We start from the raw sequence: 20288 nt of genomic DNA on the forward strand, positions 1-20288 counted from the left end.
TTAGATGGCCAGCGCTGCATTTGCAGCACGGCCAGGGGAGGCTCTCCCTGCCTTTAAGGCAGGGAACAGCTGCTCCTGGCCACGCTCTGAACGCAGCGCCGGCCCGAATCTAACTTCCGAATGGGGCCGCATGGCCCGGTTCAGGAGCCAGACCACACCCCCTGCATCTGATGTCAGACGCAGGGTGTGGCTAACCCCCACGTCTGACTTCAGGCATAGGGGCAGGGTGAGTGGGGCCACCACTGGTCTGGCTCTGCTACTGCTTGGATACATTTAGATTGTGGCCCAAGTGTTTCAAAAGTTAAGCCTATCCACAAATGCATGTTTTATCAGGCAGATTTAAGATCTACTTGGCTCAGATTTGGAGTCAACGTCTATCCTGCAGCTTTAGACAACAATTAAGCTCTTCAAAACAAAGATTTCTAAATAATAAAGAAGAAAAAAGGGATTTAAAAAATCATTACATATCTTGGGTAGAAATGTATCAGAATTAAGTGCAAAGCACACTGATTCTACACTGAACAATTTTCGTGTTCTGTGCCTCTAGAAACTGCAGAACTAAAAATTTAAAAAGTATGATTAATAGTTTATTTAAAGTGCATTTGAACAGAATATTACCATAATTAAATCACTTCCAGTGTTTTTCTTCTTAAATATACCTAGGAATACTACAGGGCTATTCTTTGGAAAACAGAAATCATGATTGCAAGAAGTGGTATTGTTTAATATTGGATTATTGTACAAAATGGTAAAAAAAAATGCCTACAACATCCTCAAGTTAAATGACAGCATACATGAGAGCCACATAATTGTATTCAAAGAACAGCTACAGCAGTTTCAAATTAGATCAGCAGAATTACAGGATGAGCCACATGATATGCATTAATAAGTTAAAATGCTTGGAAAAGAGGTAACTATATTAACTATTGAATAAATAGTGATCTTTCCATATCATTCTTCTCTGCACTAATTTAGACACATGTATCAAAGAGCTGCCTGGATATGTTGTAAGAAACATTTAAATTTTTTTTAAATAGTCAGGATTAAACAATATATATTGCAATATATATATTGATGCAACTTTTTAAAAAAACATTTATATCCCACTCTTCCTCCAAGGAGCCCAGAGCGATATACATGGTTATGTTTATCCTCACAACAGCCCTGTGAGGTAGGTTAGGCTGAGAGATAAGTGACTGACCCAGAGTCACCCAGTGAGCTTTATGGTTGAATGGGGACTTGAACTCGGGTCTTCCCAGTCCTAGTCCAACACTCTAACCACTACACCATGCTGGCTCTTAAACCTAAACTTAAACCCCTTTAATTTAAACATGATTGAGCAACTTTGTATGTTACCCTATTACATACTACAACTTTATGCAACATGGAAAAAAATGGTTAGAGCACCTTTGATCATTTTATTGTACAAAAAATACCACTAAAATAAAGTTGTTATAATTGCCAGAAAAAACACTTACAGTAAAAAGTGTGTCTTCAATGCATTTTTCAGCTAAAACCCTGTCAACACACAAGTTTGGAAGGATTTGACATAAGATCAAATATATTTGAAGAAAGATTTTGCAGCCAGTTCTAATCCCCACATCATGGTGTGTATCTAAAGATCCTGCTGTACAAACAAAGGTGTTTCTGTTCAGGGGCATAGCAAGGTAGGCGTGAGCCCTGGGACAAAATGTGAAGATGGACTCCTGCTCCTTCAGAGAGGCAGGAGGGGGAGAGCAAAGCTGGAGGCCCCCCTCCCTCAAAGACATCTGTCCCTCTGATATTACAGCTATGCCTCTGCTTCTGCTCATGCAGGGAGGGAATCTTCAGTTCTGCACATCCCCATCTGAAGCGTCCCAAAGCTATTAGAGAGAGTCCCCAGACCATCTGGAGCCAACGGAGAGGAGGACATATTGCAGCCGGGTGGGAAATCACTGACACTCCACACCCAGTCCCTGATCAACCAAGTCTTTATCTCTCCTTGCATTCTTTTTGCATGTGTTTTATTGATCATGGTTTTATATGGTTGTATTTTAAGGCACAATGGTTGGGACACAAATAGTTGTGTTTCACATATTTAGTGTAGCATGTGTTATGTGTATGTATTTTACTCCCCACTCTCCTCTGAATAGCAGATGCTTAATTTCAAAAGTAGCTTGCTATGTAGCATAAAGGCCAGTTTACTGGGAGGAGGGCAGTTCAAAGGCCCTTTGGGTGTACAGAACTGATTGTGCAATTATTTGGATCCTGCCCTACAATTTTTTGTAAAGCAAACTGGCAGGTTAGAAATAAATAAGAATAAACTGCTGAACAGTCCTTCCTTAATAAAATAAACTAAAATTTCATTTATCGTGGATTGCAGAAGTCTATAATGTTTCTGTACACTTTTTGTTTATTCATATGCAAAGCTACATATACTCCTTTAAAAACACAAACAAAAAAGATTATCTGATAATTATCTGGACAGTTCTTGACTTTTAAAATGTTATGCTAGGATCCAATAATATGTGTGTGGAAGATACTGCAGGTATTTGCTAGCAACTTCTTTTAAATGGGTAACCAACAGCTTTTTAAAATTGTGACTGCACTTAAGACGGAGCCCAGTTCTGTCTTCTATATTTACAATGAATAACACAGTCTCTAGGAGATTAAAAAACTTTGAAATTCTATACAATCTGTGAAAAGATCCAAATTAAAATGAGAATTTATAAAATTTAAAGACTGATAAAGATCCAACAACTGCACTTTCATTACAAAATATTGACACACAAAAAATACTATAGCCCCAACATTTAAAGACAGTTACAGGCCAGGATCTAAAATGCTGCACACTGTGGGGTTTTACAGCCCACATTACAGTGGCATCCCCATATGCCCCCTGAAGAAAACCTCCCCCACAAAACTCAAGTTCATCTGGAGCAGTACTTCATGAGGCACAAGGAGTTGCTGCGGGAAGAAAAAGATACCCAGCTACCCACAAGCATGCGCAGAAGTGCTTTCATACAAGGATGAGTCTCAAAGGACCCCCAGCTACAATTTAGCCAGGTCTGCTAGGGCAAAGATCATTAGCTACTGTAAATTTATAAAAGATACTTTCAAAATATTTCCACTCCCCCAACCCAGTATTTGTGACCAAAATTATCTTAAAACAGCCTGGGCGATCACAATAGATTTCAAGTTTTTCACACACATACACACATGGCCCTCATTATTCTTGCGGGTTCCGTTCTTGCCTACAATCACAAATATGGAAACCGTGAATAATGAAACCTTAACTTGATGGGAACCTGGGGGTTAGGTACCTGCACATATGTTTATTTTTTGGCCAAAAAAACCCACACCCCAAAACAAAAACATGACTAACTTTCATATATAGTTTTATGTTCATAGTTTTAACTTCTAGCTTCTTCTACTTATTATACTAAGTAATTTTATGGAGACTTTTTATTATTTTGTAGGAGTAGATTGTTTGAACCGTTTTTGTCTATTTTGCTGTTCTACTGGTCCAAAATAAAGACTATGCTATGCACAAAAAATGCGGGAGGGAAGCAGAAATAAAAGTAGTACAGTACAGTACCTTACTTTCCAGATCTCCTCCCACAAACCTCCAAATTGGGCAATTTTTTGCTGATTTTCACAGGCTGCTTTTTTTTTTTTTTGTAAACATGAACCACAAAATGGTTCCGTGCTGCCTCTGGACAGGAAATAACACCAGACGTCACTTCCTGTGGCCCAGAAACAATGGTGAAAACCGCCTATTTTTAATACCATGGATAATGAAACTGGGTCTCTGACCCATCTGCAGGTATGTGAAACCATGGTTGCTAAAACCACGGATAATGAGGGCCCCCTGTGTATATATATAAAAACATGGGAAACAAAAGCATTTGTCTACAAGCCAACAGAGAAGAAACACACACAAAGATTACGCAAAGATGAAATGTGAGTCTGAAAATACTCGTGTTACAAAATAATATGATCTAGAGTGATTTCGTGCACTGGTTATTCTTGTTCCATGATTTCAAACTTGGACTCGTGCAACACATTATGGTTTTGGTTTGTTACAAAGCACCATGATTACAGGGTTGTTTTAATCGTCCTTTTCTACAATCACTTCTCCATGGAGCACTCTTCTTCTTTGACGCAGCATGTGAAAGTACAACTGTGGAAACACTGTTAAGGGGCAGAAAAAATTATGATGTTAAGTATACAAGACATGATGCATTAAAAAAAAGAAGATTCTAGCATACAAAACTGATCGGGAACATGAGATTGAGTGCAGCTTAGAAACTGATTTTATTTTATTAGGTATTACTCTTTGAAAAAATTCTTCTTCTTGTTGAAAAATGCTGAATGAGATTAAGGTCAAGTGTGCCATCACGTCGGTGTCAACTCCCGGCAACCACAGAGCCCTGTGGTTGTCCTTGGTAAAATACAGGAGGGGTTTACCATTTCCATAAAACGGCTAATATTATAATGCCCTTATACAAGTCTATGGTGCAGGCACACCTGGAGTACTGAATACAACTCTCATCACCACATCTAAAAAAGGACATTGTAGAACTGGAAAAGGTGCAGAAGAGGGTAACCAAGATGATCAGGCGCCTAGAGCACCTTCCTTATGAGGCAAGGCTACAACACCTGGGGCTATTTAGTTTAGTAAAAATACGACTGCGGGGAGACATGATAGAGGTCTATAAAACCATGCATGAAAGTGGATAGAGAGAAATTCTTCTCCCTCTCACATAATGCTAGAACCAGGGGTCATCCCATGAAATTGATTGCCAGGAAATTTAGGATCAACAAACGGAAATACTTTTTCACACAACACATAATCAACTTCTGGAATTCTCTGCCACAAGATGTGGTGATAGCCAACAACCTGAATGGCTTTAAGAGGGGTTTGGATAACTTCATGGAGGAGAGGTCTATCAAGGGCTACTAGTCGGAGGGCTATAGGCCTCCAGCCTTAAAGGCGAGAGCACCCTTAACCCTGGCACCAGGGTTGTGTGGGCACATTGCAAAGTGCATTGTGGGATATCCAGAGGCTGGGATGCATTGTTCCAGTCTCTGGAGACCTACGATCCTCCAGCGTGGGAGGATCGTCCGGCGGGGGGGAGGTAAGTTCAGCACAGCCTCTACCCCACCGTCACATATGCCATGTGCATAGCCTTAATGTCTTATTGATGTGGTGTAAGTGTAGCAGTGTGAAATCCCATCAGTGAAAAAGCTTAAGGGAGACCTCTTTTATAGAAGTTGATATATTGAATTAAAAGGGAATCTTTGCCATGTTAAACAGAATAGGGAATCAGGGACTGATTCTTCCAAATCAGTTTCCCAAGTCAATTTCAAAGCAGAAAAGGAACCAGCCACTTGAATGGAATAGGAAATCCTAAATAGCTACTGCAGATTTTTTCTTTTGGGCGGAGTTATGTATGCACATGCCACCTAATGGCACAGTGGAGAAACAACCTGCCTAGAGAGCAGGAGGCATCTGATTCGAAGCCCCGCTGGTGTGTTTCCCAGAATATGGGAAACTCCTATATCGGGCAGAATATGGGAAACTCCTATATCGGGCAGCAGCGATATAGGAAGGTGCTGAAAGGCATCAACTCATAGTGCGTGGAAGAAGGCAATGGTAAACCACTCCTGTATTCTACCAAGAAAACTACATGGCTCTGTGGTCACCAGGAGTCGACACTGACTCGATGGCACAATCTTTCCTTTTATGTATGCACATATTTTCAAATAATGTCAAGGGACAACTAGATTGTGGCACAGTAGCAGTTTCCCCAGGAATGAATGGAAATGAAACAACTGAAACCAGAAAGGAGGATAGTCAGAGAAAATTTCAAGTAATTGCTCTTTAGACCCTATAAAGTATAAAGATCTTTCAATTTTCATGATTGGAATTGGGCATATTTATCAGAGTTAGAGAAAAGAGGGTGCTCGAAAAATGGTGTTAGAAGAGAAAGACTAGTTGTCAATTTTTTCATCCAGGCTTTCCATATTAAAAAGGAGGGTTTTTAGAAATCTCTCTGAATGGAGACGAAAGGATAAGATTCAAAGCAGGCTGAGCTTGGATTGAGTTCCATTTCTACCCAGGATAGAGTTACATTTTTATTGATGAGGTGGCAGAGTTGCTTTAATTGGAAGGCATTTTACTCAGCATTGTTTACTGTGCCTGACAGTTGCTCTCCAAGGTCTCAAGCAGGACACTTTCTCAATCCTAATACTCCAGACAGGGGCACAGCTAGGGGAGAAGGGGCCTGTGTTCACCCCTCTCCCCAATGGCCCCTTGGAGTGAGGGAGATAATGAAGAAAATAGGGAGGGGTGGAATGGGGGGGGCTCAGGAGCTGGGGCCTCCAGGTTCTTTGAACCCATCTGCCCAATTATAGTGAAACCCCTGACTCCAGAGTCTTATTAACTGGAGATGTTTGGAACTGAACCTGGTACCTTTTGCATGCAGACACACATATGCTCTACAATGAAACTATGAATCTTCCAAAAAAAATGAACCACCACCACCACCAAGGTAGTGCCATTGTTTAATCATGACTAAGCACTACTGAAATCCAAGCTGGTCATGACTAACTTAAGTCTAATTAATTTTAACGGGACTTAGTCATGTCCAGGGCTGCTCAGTCTTCCTGCTGTTTTTGAACTACAACTCCCAAAATCCCCAGCCACAGTGGCCAATATTCAGTGGTTATGGGAGTTGTAGGCCAACTTCTGCAGGAGGGCCAAAGTTGAGCAGCCATGGCCATGACTGATTTACTGGATACTATCTAATAACAACAATATATAATAATAAATAATAATAATAATAATAAATATTTATTTATTTATTCAACATATTTTTATACCGACCAAAAATTACGTCTCTGGGCAGTTTACAACAAGATAAAAACAAAGGTAAAACATTAGTTAAAAACAAAACCAAGAAATTTAAAACACAACAATTTTTTTTTGTTTAAACCCAATATTCTAAAAACAACATTAAAACAATCAAAATAATGCATTGGGTAGCAGTCAGATTAAATTTTATTCCATTATTATCATCATCTGCACCAAACAAATGGGAACAAATATTTCTACATGCATCTGATGATACCTACATGGTATGTAGGAGGCCATGACGATGATAAGGAAATAGTAATAGTCAAAGGAGACGTTATACTTGTTGGGAAGTCTCACTGAAAACATGCCTGATCTCTTTGCATAGGGTAAGGCAGCATAAATAGTTAGAAGCTCACCAACAACTCCCACAGGGTATAAAATAATGAAGAAATTGTACCTGGAAAGGAAACAAATAAATAAATAACTCCCAAGAATTCTTTCTGAATGGCTGTTTTGCTTTGGATTAACAACAGCACAACAGTAAGGGACAGCAGTTCAAACATGCATGTTCAGCTAGGGTTCTCAAGATGCAACTTGGGCCTGAGAAGTTGCCTATGGCAGGGGTTCTCAAACTTGGGAGTCCCCAGATGATGCTGGACTACAACTCCCATCATCCCCAGTCACAATGTGGCTGGGGATGATGGGAGTTGTAGTTCAAAACCATTTTAGGACCCACATTTGAGAACCTCTGTCATAGGGAGTAAGTTCATGTAAGAGAGCCAGCACAATGAAATCACATCTGATTTATCACAAACTACATCCAACCACATGCTTCCTAGCTTGTGTCAGCTGACAGTGATCACCAAGGCCAACAAAGCACCTTTCTTTGGGGTGGTTTAATCCCCTGAATTTAACTTTGGGGAACACTTTGAAGCATCTCATTCTCCTCTCTGCCACAGATTTTACCTAGTTCTATGATTAGGAAGAGTGAAGCCCTGCCAACTGAATAGTCTCCTTTGTCTTTTGACCCAAAAGACCAAGTGTGAGAGCAGCTAAATATCCAACTCCAATTTTTTACTCAGAATCTGAAAATCCTGTATTGAACATACGAAACACTTAATGAGGAACAGCAGCCAATAAATTCCTATTGCTTTATCTTATGTAAGCTTGTGGATTTTATATGGACAAGGGAGTACCATTAAATGAATACTTCATTCAATATTTTCACATTTGCTTCAAAATGTTCTGCATCTAGTTCTACCTGAACAAGTAATTGCTAGACCTATCTAATATCTCATTTGAAATTTATATACAGTGGGTTGAATTCAAAAGTCCCCTTCCTCCACAGAGAGGAATCTTTCCTCTGAAGAAGGACCCCTTGCTCTGGATGAAGGGAACCTTTGAATGCAATCCAAAAAAATATGCATGTGCCTATTGACTTTGGGAGGTGTCCTCATTTAATGTATAAGACCACAGACATTTTAGAGAGCTTGTGATCAATTTATAATAAGGGGGTGGATGGGGGACAGAGAAGCTGCTCTTGAAAACCACCAGCTGAGTTCACACACACACTTGTATTTTTAGGGTTTTTATTTGTATTTTTACAAACAAAAGTTTTAGAGTTTTTAATTTATATTTTTACATTGTTTTTATGTTTTAATGGTTTTTAGATTGTTTACCACCCAGGGACTTTTTTGTATGGGGCTGTATAGAAGAAATGTAATAACCAAATAAGTGTCACACTACACAATGGAAAACCCTTTTTGAAACGGTTAGCAATACTTTGAAGAGTTTTCACACAAGGTAAAGCATACAGATGCAGTCATTCATAAAGAACTAATCTCTTGAGCTCAGTCTGGGAAAGGCAATGAAAGCCCCTCCCCCCCCGCCCCAGAGTCAGAAAGCAATCCACAATGTGCATTCCATGGCCAAAACAGGTAAGATCTAAAATTGCAGTCTGGGGACCTGAAACCCTCATAAGAACCGATGAGCTTAGAGTGCACATAGGTCAACTAGAATGGACTATAAGGAACCCAATAAATTAGTGGGATGCAAGAAGGAAAGGATACTAGAACTCATTAATACAATTTGGGCACAGTAGAAATAGAGAGTGGTGCTCTAGACCAAAGCTAAGCTCCACATATTTCATTTAAACACAGGCAGACCAAGCTTTTCTGGAAGCAAACAAGATCATATAACTCAAGTGATCATAAAGTAGTGCTGTATAACATACATCTATGCATTATCTATTACAAGGAGTCTAATATGAATTGGAGATGTTAAATTCATTCTTCTGGAATCCGAAATCTCTTGAAGAAAAGTTCCCAGTGGAGAAAAATGTCCAGCATATGGTAGTCTATTTTGTTCTATTTACAAGCCATAATTCTCTTGTTGGGTAAGTGTTGTTAAAATTATTTTACATCAATTAATTCTTTCTGTTGGTGTATCTATTGTTTTCTATACTGATACTCATATCCCCACATCCTTCTAAAGGTTCGATTCTTGTTTAGTCTTACATCAACACTGTTAAAATCTGTTTAAGCTTAGAAATAACTACTTGCTCTGAGCCACCTAGTGAGTTTCATGACCAAGAAGGGGTTCAAATGAGGAGTTTCTCAATTGGGAAACCCAATTACCTTGGAAGGTAGTGAGCTCTTCCTTGTTGGAGTCTTTAAGCAAAGTCTAGAGAGCCATGCTTCAGATTTCATGCATCAAGCAGTGGGCAGGACTAGATGGTCCACAATGTCCTCACTGAGCTATGATTCTATGATGCTAATCATCACACCAGCCCTCTTGACCTACTTGAAGTACGTTTCTTCAAGTTCTGTTTTGTACTGTAATTTAAGATTACAGGTGCACCTATTATCTGCAGATTTGCACATCCAGGGTCAGGAAAAAGACACCCAGCCTCAGCATACATGGGGAGAAATAACATGCCGACCTCACGTAAACGCAGGTTGGAAGTAGCCAGAAATTACCACAGAGGTAATTTCTGGCTGCCATTTTCTTCAATGGAGTCACAAAATGACTCCCATCTTTATTAAAAAATAGGGAGGGAGAATGTCAATTTTTAGCTGATTTGGGGGCACAGTAAGACTCAGGGGGAGCAGTTGAGCATGGTAAGAAACTCCCCCCTGTGCAAAAATTGGCCAATTTTTGGTCATTTCTGGCCAACTGGGAACCTAACCCCCGCAATCCCACAGCCCGCAATGACTCGATATTCACGCTTTCCATATCCGCAGCTGCAGCCCAGAACGGAACCCCCACAAATATCGAAGTTCTCCTGCACTTATTTACTAAATAATATTTATATAGCATGTATGTAGAAGTTATTCTATATAGGCTGGGTTCACACCATCACCATGATCCTGGTTTTAAAACTTAGTCAGAATCTCAGGGCAATCCTGGTCAAAGTGCACCAGTTTACCAGCATTTGAGCAGCACAGATAACCAGCACTGAGTCCTGGTTAAATGCTGGTTAACTGGAGCGGTTTGATCAGGGTTGCCCTGAAATTCTGGGTTCTCACAATGAGCTCCACAGGGCTCACTAATCCTGATTAGCTTTTTAATCAGGATTCTTGTGATTGCGTGAACCCAGCCATAGTGACCCTGAGGAGCATCTACAGTTGTCTTTAGTCTGGAAACAGGAGTCCTATTTCAGTATGAAGACTTCTGTTCCAGGCTAAGTACAACTGTGGATGCTACCCACAAGATATTCAACATGTGTGTAGTTTTGAATGCCAATGCATTAACATATGCAGACTTTGCATATTGTATGTACTATGTTGAAAACTGGATATAAATATTAACTAAAAGCATCAAAAGCATAAAGTTAATTTAAAAAGTAAAATTTGACCAAAATAATACAGAGCCATTTCCAGTTATAATATTGCATGTAAGCTACTTGAAGACACATAAGCTACCTGAAGAGGCACTTGGTAGACAAGCTGTAGTTATAGAGGATGTATATACACTCTAAATTAGGCCAGTTGTTTTGTAGACATTTACTAGCACACATAGAGTGCTAGTATGTCAGTGTTAGAATGATTGTGTCATTCACACAATCAAAAACTGTGTTCTACCCAGGTTTGGGAGTTGTGTGTGCTCCCATTTTTTGGTTGTATGGAAGCAAGCTAGGAGGAAAAGCTACCCAGGTTTGGGGTAGCTACCTAGGTAGCTTTTCCTCCTACTTTGTTTCCACACTATCACTTCTACCCAGGTTTTCCTCTTAGCTTGCTTCCACACAACTGAAAATCAGGAGCGCACACAGCTCCCAAACCTGGGTAGAACACAATTTTTGATTGTGTGAATGACCTCAAAGGGTTGTATCCTAACCCTAGTGCATGTGGAAACAGGTTCCCACATAGGAACTTCCACAGCAGCCCCAAGGCCCACAAAAATACACTCCTAAGGATCAGAGAACGCTTTGGAGCACGATGATATGCAATACGTAGGCTGCTGAGGGAGGGAAAACTGTCAAAAATACTCACTTGCACAGATGGAAGGTTTTTTTGTTTGCACAAAAACAGATTAGGATACAACCCAAAGTTTTGCTCCTTTTAGAGAGAGATGCTTCTGCAAAATCCCCCAAATGACAAAAATTCACTACTCATGCTGCCATCCTAGAAACATGTCTTTTTCTCATAAGCCACTTATGGGACAGGAAAGAGATGCTTGAGCTTCTGAACAAGATAGTCATGGCCGTGCCCTAGGTCCTACTGCCTTGAGAGTGGAGGAGGTGAGGGATTTTCTAGAATGTAGAGGGGGAGCACCACTACATAGGCCTAACTCTCACTCTTAGCAGTAAGCACTGCCCATGTCTGATGAGAGGATATCACCAAGTAATGTATGCAGGGTTACAAGGCAGGAATGACTGCAGCTTTTAATACGGCGGGAATATGCAAAAAATGTTAGGCATGTAAAATATTACTGGCTGACCTCCTTACTGAATTTACTGCTGGCATGCCTAGCTTATCCCATTAAATTTCAATGGGACTTCCTCAAGAAAGTTTAGTCAGGATGTCACCCACTCTATTGCTGTTTAGTCGAGAAAAGTATTCTAGGTTCTCTGAAATCCAGTTAATTTTTCAGTTATTATGAAGAAAAGAACCTATACTGGAAAAGCCAGACAGAAAAGGGTTAGGATTCTACAGCCCTTTGCAATATGTGGTAATACAATCATACAGTGAGCCTATTCCTACTATCACTAAAAAGTGGGCTAATGGAGCCTAGCCCACTTTCCAGTGATTGTTGGAACCACCCGGTGGTTCCAAGGCGGCTAGGCCACCTAATTCCCCCTCCCCTTAAACGAGGTTAACAGAGCGAGCGCTCTGTTAAACTTGTTTCCTTGATGGTGTGCCATGGTGGCACGCGAGTAGACCCCTGCCTGGGGGGCTACAAGCAGCCTCCTGGTGTTGCACCTGCACAGGGCATCCTGGGTCTTCCGGGGAACAGGCGGCCTCCGATCCCCACAGCCCCCACTGGCTCCGTGACGGAGCTGGTAGTCATGTGGGCAGCTGATCCGGGTTTGATAGTCTGCAGGGAGAGTGGGCTTCACAAGTGGGCTTGTGAAGTGCCTCTGTATTTCTAATTTTTTTAGCAGTTTCACTAACCAGACATGAAAAACAGGGTACCATTAGCTCATTGTCACACTGGAGTTTGAAACATCCATTTAAATCCACATACTCTGTAAAAATGGTCACGGCCATTTAGTTGCACTAGTCACAGGTTAGAAGGGAACTACAGGTTTCATGTGTACTCTATGAATTGACTGCTCTTCATCTCAGGACTAAGATTTGCAAATGCTTTTGTCAAGGCTTATTAAAACACAGCATAGCAGCAGCAATTTGGCAAAGGCCTAGAGATATTTCATCTTCACCCACTGTAAAGATGGGTGATGCCTTCCCTAATACTCAGTAGTAATACTTAAAATTTGTATAGCACTTCCAAGTGTTCAATGTGCTCCACATGTATTCTATTGTAGCCCTTACATCACTCTAAGTTTTATTATCTCCATATTGCAGATGAGGCGGGGCTGAGAGGGAGCGACTTGTCTAAGGCCACCTAGTGAGTCCACGGCAGAGGTGAAAGTCAAACCAAGGACATCCAACGAACAGAAACCAAGAAACAGAAACTGCTTTGGTCGCCTGTGGGACAACCTATGCACAGAGAGAGACAGGGGGAGTGCAATCCTGTTAATTCTCTTGGATCTCTCAGTGGCTTTCGATACCATTGGCCATGGTATCCTTCTGGATAGGCTGGCCAAGTTGGGTGCAGGAAGCACTGTTTGGAGGTAGTTCCACTTCTACCGTGAGGCTCATTCCCAAAAGGTGGTGCTGGGGGGCTACTGCTTGGCTGTTATGCTATGGGGTTATGCTATGGGGTTCTGCAAGGTTCCATTCTTTCTCCTATACTGTTTAACATCTACATGAAACCGCTAGGAGAGGTCATCAGAAGATTTGGCTTGAGGCGTCATCAGTATGCACATGACACTCAGTTGTATCTCTCTTTTTCATCAGATGCAGGTGAAGGGGTGAAATGTCCTGAATCAGTGTTTGGATGCAGTAATGGACTGGATGAGGGTGAATAAGCTGAGACTCAATCCAGACAGATGTACTATTGGTTGGTGGTACCTCTGCCCAAGTGAATGATGTTCAGCCTGTTCTAGATGGAGTTGCACTCCTCCTGAAGGACCAGGTTCACAGTTTGGGAGTGCTCATTAATCCAGCACTGTCACTAGAGGCTCAAGTGACCTCTGTGGCTCGGAGTGCCTTTTATCAGCTTTGGCTGATACACCAGCTGCGACCTTACCTGGATAGTGACAGTTTGCCCACAGTCACTCATGCTCTGGTAACCTCTGGCTTAGATTACTGCAATGCATTGTACATGGGGCTGCCTTTGAAAACAGTCCAGAAACTGCAGCTGGTACAAAACAGGATTGCAAGATTATTAACAGGGACTGGATGTGTTGATCATATCACACCAGTGCTCTGTCAGCTGCACTAGTTCCCAGTCTGTTTCCGGGACCAATTCAAAGTGCTGGTTTTAACCTTTAAAGCCCTAAATGGCTTGGGAACGGGTTACCTGATAAAGTACCTTACCCCATATGTCCCTACCCAAACCTTAAGATCTTCAGAGGCCCTCCTCTGTGTGCCCCTGCCAAACAAGGTAAGCTTGGGGGCTACCAAGGAGAGGGCCTTTTAAGTGGTTGCACCATTCATGGAATAGCTTCCCCAGAGAGGTTCACCTGGCTTCGTCACTTTGCTCTTTCAGACACCAGGTAAAGACCTTTTTGTTCACCCAGGCTTTTTAAATTCTGGTTTTCAAATTTGATCTGATTTTTAACTAATTTTAAAATGAGTTTTTAAGATGCATTATATTGTATTTTGCATTTTCTTTTCTTCTTTTTTGTCTGTTAAGATTTAATATGTTATGTGTTTTTATTGTAAGTTTTAATCCTCTGTTGTGAGCTGCCCAGAACACAATTTGTAATGGGGTGGCTAATAAATAAAGTTTATTATTATTATCATCCTGATTTATAGCTCAGTCTTTTAAGCCCTGCTCACACTTAAGTTTAACACACGACTGTACAGTGTACACAGGTACAAATGGGTACCCAAGCAAAGTTATTTACAGATTAAGTTTAACTTTTATTTATTTATTTATTTATTTATTTATTTATTTATTTATTTATTTATTTATTTATTTATTTCTATTTCTATACCACCCTTCCAAAAAATAGCTCAGGGCGGTTTACACAGAGAAATAATAAATAAATAAGATGGCTCCCTTTCCCCAAAGGGCTCACATTCTAAAATGAAACATAAGATAGACACCAGCAACAGTCACTGGAGGGGTACTGTGCTGGGGGTGGATAGGGCCAGTTACTCTCCCCCTGCTAAAAAAAGAGAATCACCACAGTAAAAGGTGCCTCTTTGCCCAGTTAGCAGGGGTTATATACTGCTGTATAGCTACAGCAGTAGACTTCCTATCTGTACCCTGCATTTGAGGGGGCCTGCACCCAGATCCACTTTTGATGAACACAGATACAATCATTCACAAGACATGTACAACGAGTACACAGTCATCTGCACAGTCTTACAACATAATGTCAGAAAAAGACTTTAGCCACGAAGCTACACCTGCTCTCATCTGATGTATTTGTTACCTGGTCCACCAATACACCAAAGCGCAGTAGAATTATGGCTCCAAATGGATGTAAGAGAAAGCTTCTCACAGATATTGCATTTACAGGATATTGCATTTCAGTTTATGAAGAGATCTGTCCCCCCACAGTGCATCCTAACAATGACACATTACTCAAGTAAATCAACATCCTGTAAATGAGCACCTTTCCTACTTTATTCAATATGCAGTTTTTGAAAGGCACACAAATAATTTCCAGAAATATTAATGGCGCGCGCGCACACACACAAATGGGTTAGCAGGAATATCCAGCAAATTCTAGGTTTAAAACATCTCTAACCATACAAACTACAATATGCTGTTTTAAAATAAAATCACACTATCAGCCACACTCACTGTGGGTTGCCTTTGTGCTAGTTCAGCATGCATGAAATTAGCGTGCACAGAACAATGAGAAACTAAACTGCAAGGCATTCTCCACCTGGCCCATTTTATGAAGTATGGCAAGTGGTTGAGCATATTGAATGTGTAGAAGGAATATCGAGTAATCTCTGTCACAGTCCATACGACCAGAAAAAGTACAACGCTGTCCTCATTCTGGATCTGTAGAAGTATAAAGAACCAACATTTTCCGCATCCTTAAATTGCAATAAAAGTTCGAGTAGACCCTTTCAAGACAATACATCAGAACAAATATTTTAAGAATGCATGTGCATTCACTAAGGTTTTACATGAGACACTCACATCAAAGTTAACAATGAATAAAGAGCTATTAAAGTAGCAAATTCACATATTCATGCAGAACTGTTTGCAAAAGTTGATTGATTCTTTTCTCCTCCCAGCAACCATTTCAGTTAGCTTCCCAAACAGTAGTTCTTATTTTGTCTAATTGCTTTGGGAGCAATTCTCTCTCAGGAACTCATGGATGTAATGGTACCATTTACATAATTGGCAAAATATGCCCACTTCTAAGAGGTACAATATTTCACTTGCATGTCCTCTCTCTGCCTTCATCTTTTCACAAAGCACTTGTAATCAGACTTCATTTTCATTATGCCACTTTGTAGAACAAGTCCTTGTGGCTTCTCCTTGTCCTACATACATTTAAGTGCCTTGGTTCACTTTGTTCTGTGTAACCAAAAGGAGGCTACAGGATATAAAGGTCACCTGATAGCAGGAATTTGGCTGGAGTGGCTAGAGTTGCATGAGGATTATTTAGCCAGGAGCAGGGTCAGACCTCTTGATGACGTGTGCAGTGTGGTGCAAGGATCTACCACCGGCAGATGGGAATGCTCATCTGCAGCATGTTATCGGAGTCATTAAACCGCCTCAGTGGATAGAATATATCTACAATGACTTCAAGACATCAGGTCAAACAAGCAACAGCAAACTAATTTCTAACACGGCAAAGAAAGAGGTGGGTGGGGATCTATTTATTTATCTATCTATTTATCTGAGAACAGGAATTACAGACAAGTAATTCTCTTTTCATTAAAATGGGAAGAATTTTGTGATAGACTTCCATGCCTGAAGACTAATAAAAGCTCCAGGGATGTCTGTGAAATAAACTTAAAGCAACACACATTTTGTTACATGTACAGATTTTGTACCGTGACAAAATCCAAATCCATGTTTTTAGACACAGCGGACATCTCAGGAATATTTAGGTCAGGGTTTAGTGCAAGGTGCCAACTTCTGAAAATCAGATTTGGATTTAAGTTTGTTGTGTTTGGGGTTTTTAAAAACAGATTTGTATACACGGCTTTCTATTTTAAACGATTTACCCACCTAAAATTCTTAAGAAAGGGCAGCCTAGAAAAGCTAAAGAACATATAAAAGGCAAACATGTTTCAAACATCGAAACTCTTCTCACGATCATTGAGAAGAGCTTCTGGCGGGTCTGCGGGGAGAGCGGGCTTAGCCTGCTCTCCCCACAGACGAGCAGCCTCCAAGCCCTGGGCAGCCAGATTGACCACCCACAGGACTGCTGGCTCCAACATGGAGCTGCTGGAGGCTGTGGGGATCAGGGGCCACCTGGCCCCCAGAAGTTCCAGGATGCCCCGCACAAGCATGTGGGGCATTCTGGAGAGACCCCCCGAGGCCAGGAGCCTGGCGGCAGCCTCCCAATTAGGGTCTACTTGTGTGTCGCCACATGTTGCGGCGGCACACAAGCAAAAAAAAAAAAAGAGGTTAACAGAGCGTTTGCTCCGTTAACCTCATTTAAAGGGAGGGGGAATGAGGTGGGCTAGACGCCTTGGAACCACCGGGCTCACCTGGTGGTTCCCACGATCAATAGAAAGCAGGCTAGGCTCCCTTAGCCCGCCTTCTACTGATCGTGGGAACAGCTTCACTCACTGTGATTTGCAGCAGCTAGAGGGCCATGGTCCCTTTAGACTTCAATGCAGAATTTTCTTAACACTTGCAGGGTTTAAAATTCTTGTTCTTTCTCAGCACACAACTCTGCTCCTGCTTTAAGAGGCACCTTTCAAAGTGACGGTTCTCTTATATTTAGCAGGGGGAGGGCAACTGTCCCTATCCAACCCCAGCCCAGCACCCCTTCAGTGGACGTTGCTGGTACAGTGGTCCCTCGACTTACGAAGTTAATCCGTTCCAAACGCATTTTCGTAAGTCGAAAAGCGCACCCACGGAGGTCTGGAAACATTCTTAAATCGAGGAAACCGCATCTAAAAATTCATAAGTCGAGGAAGCCGCATCTAAACCGGCAATGACTTCCGGTCATTTTTGTCGTTCGTAAGTCGAAAACTTCGGATGTTGAGTAGTTCGTAAGTCAAGGGACCACTGTATCTACTTTTTGTTTCTTGAGCCCTTTTGTGATTAAGACCTATCTTCTTCTTGTTGTTGTTCCTATTAAACTGCTTTGAACACTTTTGTTGAAAGGCAGTATATAAATATTTGTAGCAGTACTAGAAACAAGCAGACAGCTATCCTTCCTTCTAGAGCTTCCCTTGCCCTTCCAAGTCCAGCCTAAGCTATTATAGCGTTCATCGAGGAGGCCGCTGTGGAGTAAACGGTTTGTACTAGCATTGTTTTGTACATAACACAGTGCTTCCTTACATTAACTGAAAATTAATCCCTATCAGTGCTGTGTATATGGATGCAATAAGACAGGCGCCAAAGAATAAAACTTTCCCCTGCAGTCACCATGCGGTGAAATATCATAAGAGCAGGCCTTTAGTTTGATGCACTATAGTGGAATATAATGAAAAATAGAGCCTTATCTTGACTTGAACAGCTCCTAGCACTTCCAAGCACTAAATAATCAACACAACTCACACATATGCAGACATACTATTTTACTGCACAGTCAGAGTAGGGAGCATAGCATCCCCTTCATTAATGAGAAATCGAACCCTTATTAGAGCAAGAGCAAGGTTTTAGCCCTCATGAATGGGAAGGTAAACTTTAAAAGGGAGAAAAACAAACTAGACAAGACGCAGGAGACACACAAGCTGTGTCCCAACTTTTTAAAAAGAACAAACTGAAATGCTGCCGCGGGGAGCTATGAATTTGATTGAAGCAGTTATGCATGGAGGGAGTGCTTAACAATTTCCCCATGAATCATTTTTTCAATCAAAATTGCCCTCTCAGCTGCTTTCCCAACTGCAGAGGAAAAGATACAGGACCCTTGTGAGAAAAAGCAACCTTTTGGAGGTGGAGGGGGAAAAATGAATCCAGAACTGTGTACATTTGCTCTTTCTTAGAGAGTTGTGTATTTCCCCCCCTGCTGTTCAGCATTATTATTTTTTTGTGATTTTCTGCTGGTATTGATTGTCTATGAATATTTACATAATGATTTTGGTTGTTTTGCTTTTTGTGATGTAAACATTTATTTAATTAAAAATATTTTAAAAAATAAAACGAGAAAGCAACTTTTGCTGCCTTACAGGGGACTCGCATATTCTGACGATTGCTAGAGGCAGAACAGAGTAACTGTTGGCTTTATTTTCAAAATGAGGAAAGCAGTTTTTGGTGCAGCCTGAGAAAATGTTTTGCACCTAATTAAGTTTGCATAACACCTCCCCTATCCCATTTTAAGGTTATTATAAATTAGGAATGTGCATGAACCTGTTAGGAGGTCCTTTTATGGGCCTCTGAACAGGTTCAAACACTGGGAGGTTTGAAGTTGGGGTGGGGGGTGTTGGACTTTAAGAGCAGGGGAGAGTGAACTTACTTACCCTTCCCTCCGCTTTCCCCCACCGGTGCTCGGTTTTTGTAAAGTCCTTCGGGGTGGAAGCATACCTCCCTGCCGTCCCGTCTCCTCTTCGGCTGGAAGTGGCCGGACGTTCCTGGTGCGTGTGCACATTGTGCTCGCGCATGAGCCCACCTGACATGCACACAACGTGTGCGCACACCCCCCCAGTGCGCAGACGCATGCCAGGTACTTCCAGCCACTTCTGACCGAAGAGGGGATGGGACAGCAGGAAGGTCTGCTGCCGCCCCAAAGGACTTTACTAAAACCGAGCACCGGCGAGGGGGAAGTGGAGGGAGGGGTAAGTGCACCTTTCCCTGACCTTAAAGTCTGACCCCCCTGCCTTCAAACCACCCCCACCCAGTTCTGTGCACATCCCTATTACAAATTGCAGATTTAGGGGTTTTTTCTATCACTACCAACATTCCCCCCCTTACCTTATTTTCTTTTGGTGGGGATCTTTTGCCTGCTGAAATTTGATGAGCTCCAAACTTACTTTGTGACCTTTTTAGCTGGATCCGAATAAGCCCGTTATGCTAGGAAAAAGCTTAGGATTTGTTTCCTACACCTCAAGCTCTTGCTTTTCAACTCTTCGCATTCCCATCCCCACATATCTCACTCCATATTTGCATGATCCTAGTTACAGCCTGCCAATGACAGCATGAAAACAGTCCCATCTCCTCTCTTACCACTGCTGTGTTTTTCAATTTGGATGAAGAACCTAAACAGAGTATTTCTAATAATACTGAAAAGAGTTTGATTCAACAACTTACCCTACTGTTAGTATGCACTTAAAAAAACAACGTTGATGGTACTACATTCAAGTTTGCTCAGAAGAGACAACATCAAAAGACAATGGTTCTGTCAGCAAGTGTGTTTAAAAAGGAGGCAGTTGCTGAATATTATTCCACATAAGCAGATGGGCATGTGCCACCTGCTGGTGAGTCAGTTTAATGTCTCGGCCCTTTTTAAAAATGGCTCAGTTTTAGGCTTGGTTCCACCCATCAAACATCGGGGAACACAAGCCTTAGAAGGATATTCACACATACAGCCTAACCCAGCTGTTGCGCTTGTGCCCTGGGGCACCTTGGG

General features: G+C 41.5%; 1 protein-coding gene across 9 annotated transcripts in view; it reads right to left on the reverse strand.

Moving 5' to 3' along the window:
• Positions 1 to 703: 703 nt before the first annotated feature.
• HACD1 (3-hydroxyacyl-CoA dehydratase 1) overlaps positions 704 to 20288 on the reverse strand; it is a 36197-nt gene continuing 16612 nt past the window's right edge. For 7 of the 9 annotated variants that reach the window (XM_053260843.1, XM_053260846.1, XM_053260840.1 and 4 more), the window contains exons 5-7: positions 15468 to 15589; positions 7120 to 7298; positions 704 to 4173 (exon numbers count right to left, since the gene is read on the reverse strand). In XM_053260843.1, coding sequence (XP_053116818.1) covers positions 4091 to 4173; positions 7120 to 7298; positions 15468 to 15589 — 384 coding nt within the window. In that variant the 3' untranslated portion in view covers positions 704 to 4090. Of the gene's footprint in view, positions 4174 to 7113; positions 7299 to 15382; positions 15590 to 20288 lie in introns of those variants that run through there. The other 2 variants (XM_053260844.1, XM_053260842.1) reach the window with 2 other exon arrangements.

The sequence above is a fragment of the Hemicordylus capensis genome, chromosome 6 (assembly GCF_027244095.1).
Source record: "Hemicordylus capensis ecotype Gifberg chromosome 6, rHemCap1.1.pri, whole genome shotgun sequence".
Taxonomy (NCBI): Eukaryota; Metazoa; Chordata; class Lepidosauria; order Squamata; family Cordylidae; genus Hemicordylus; species Hemicordylus capensis.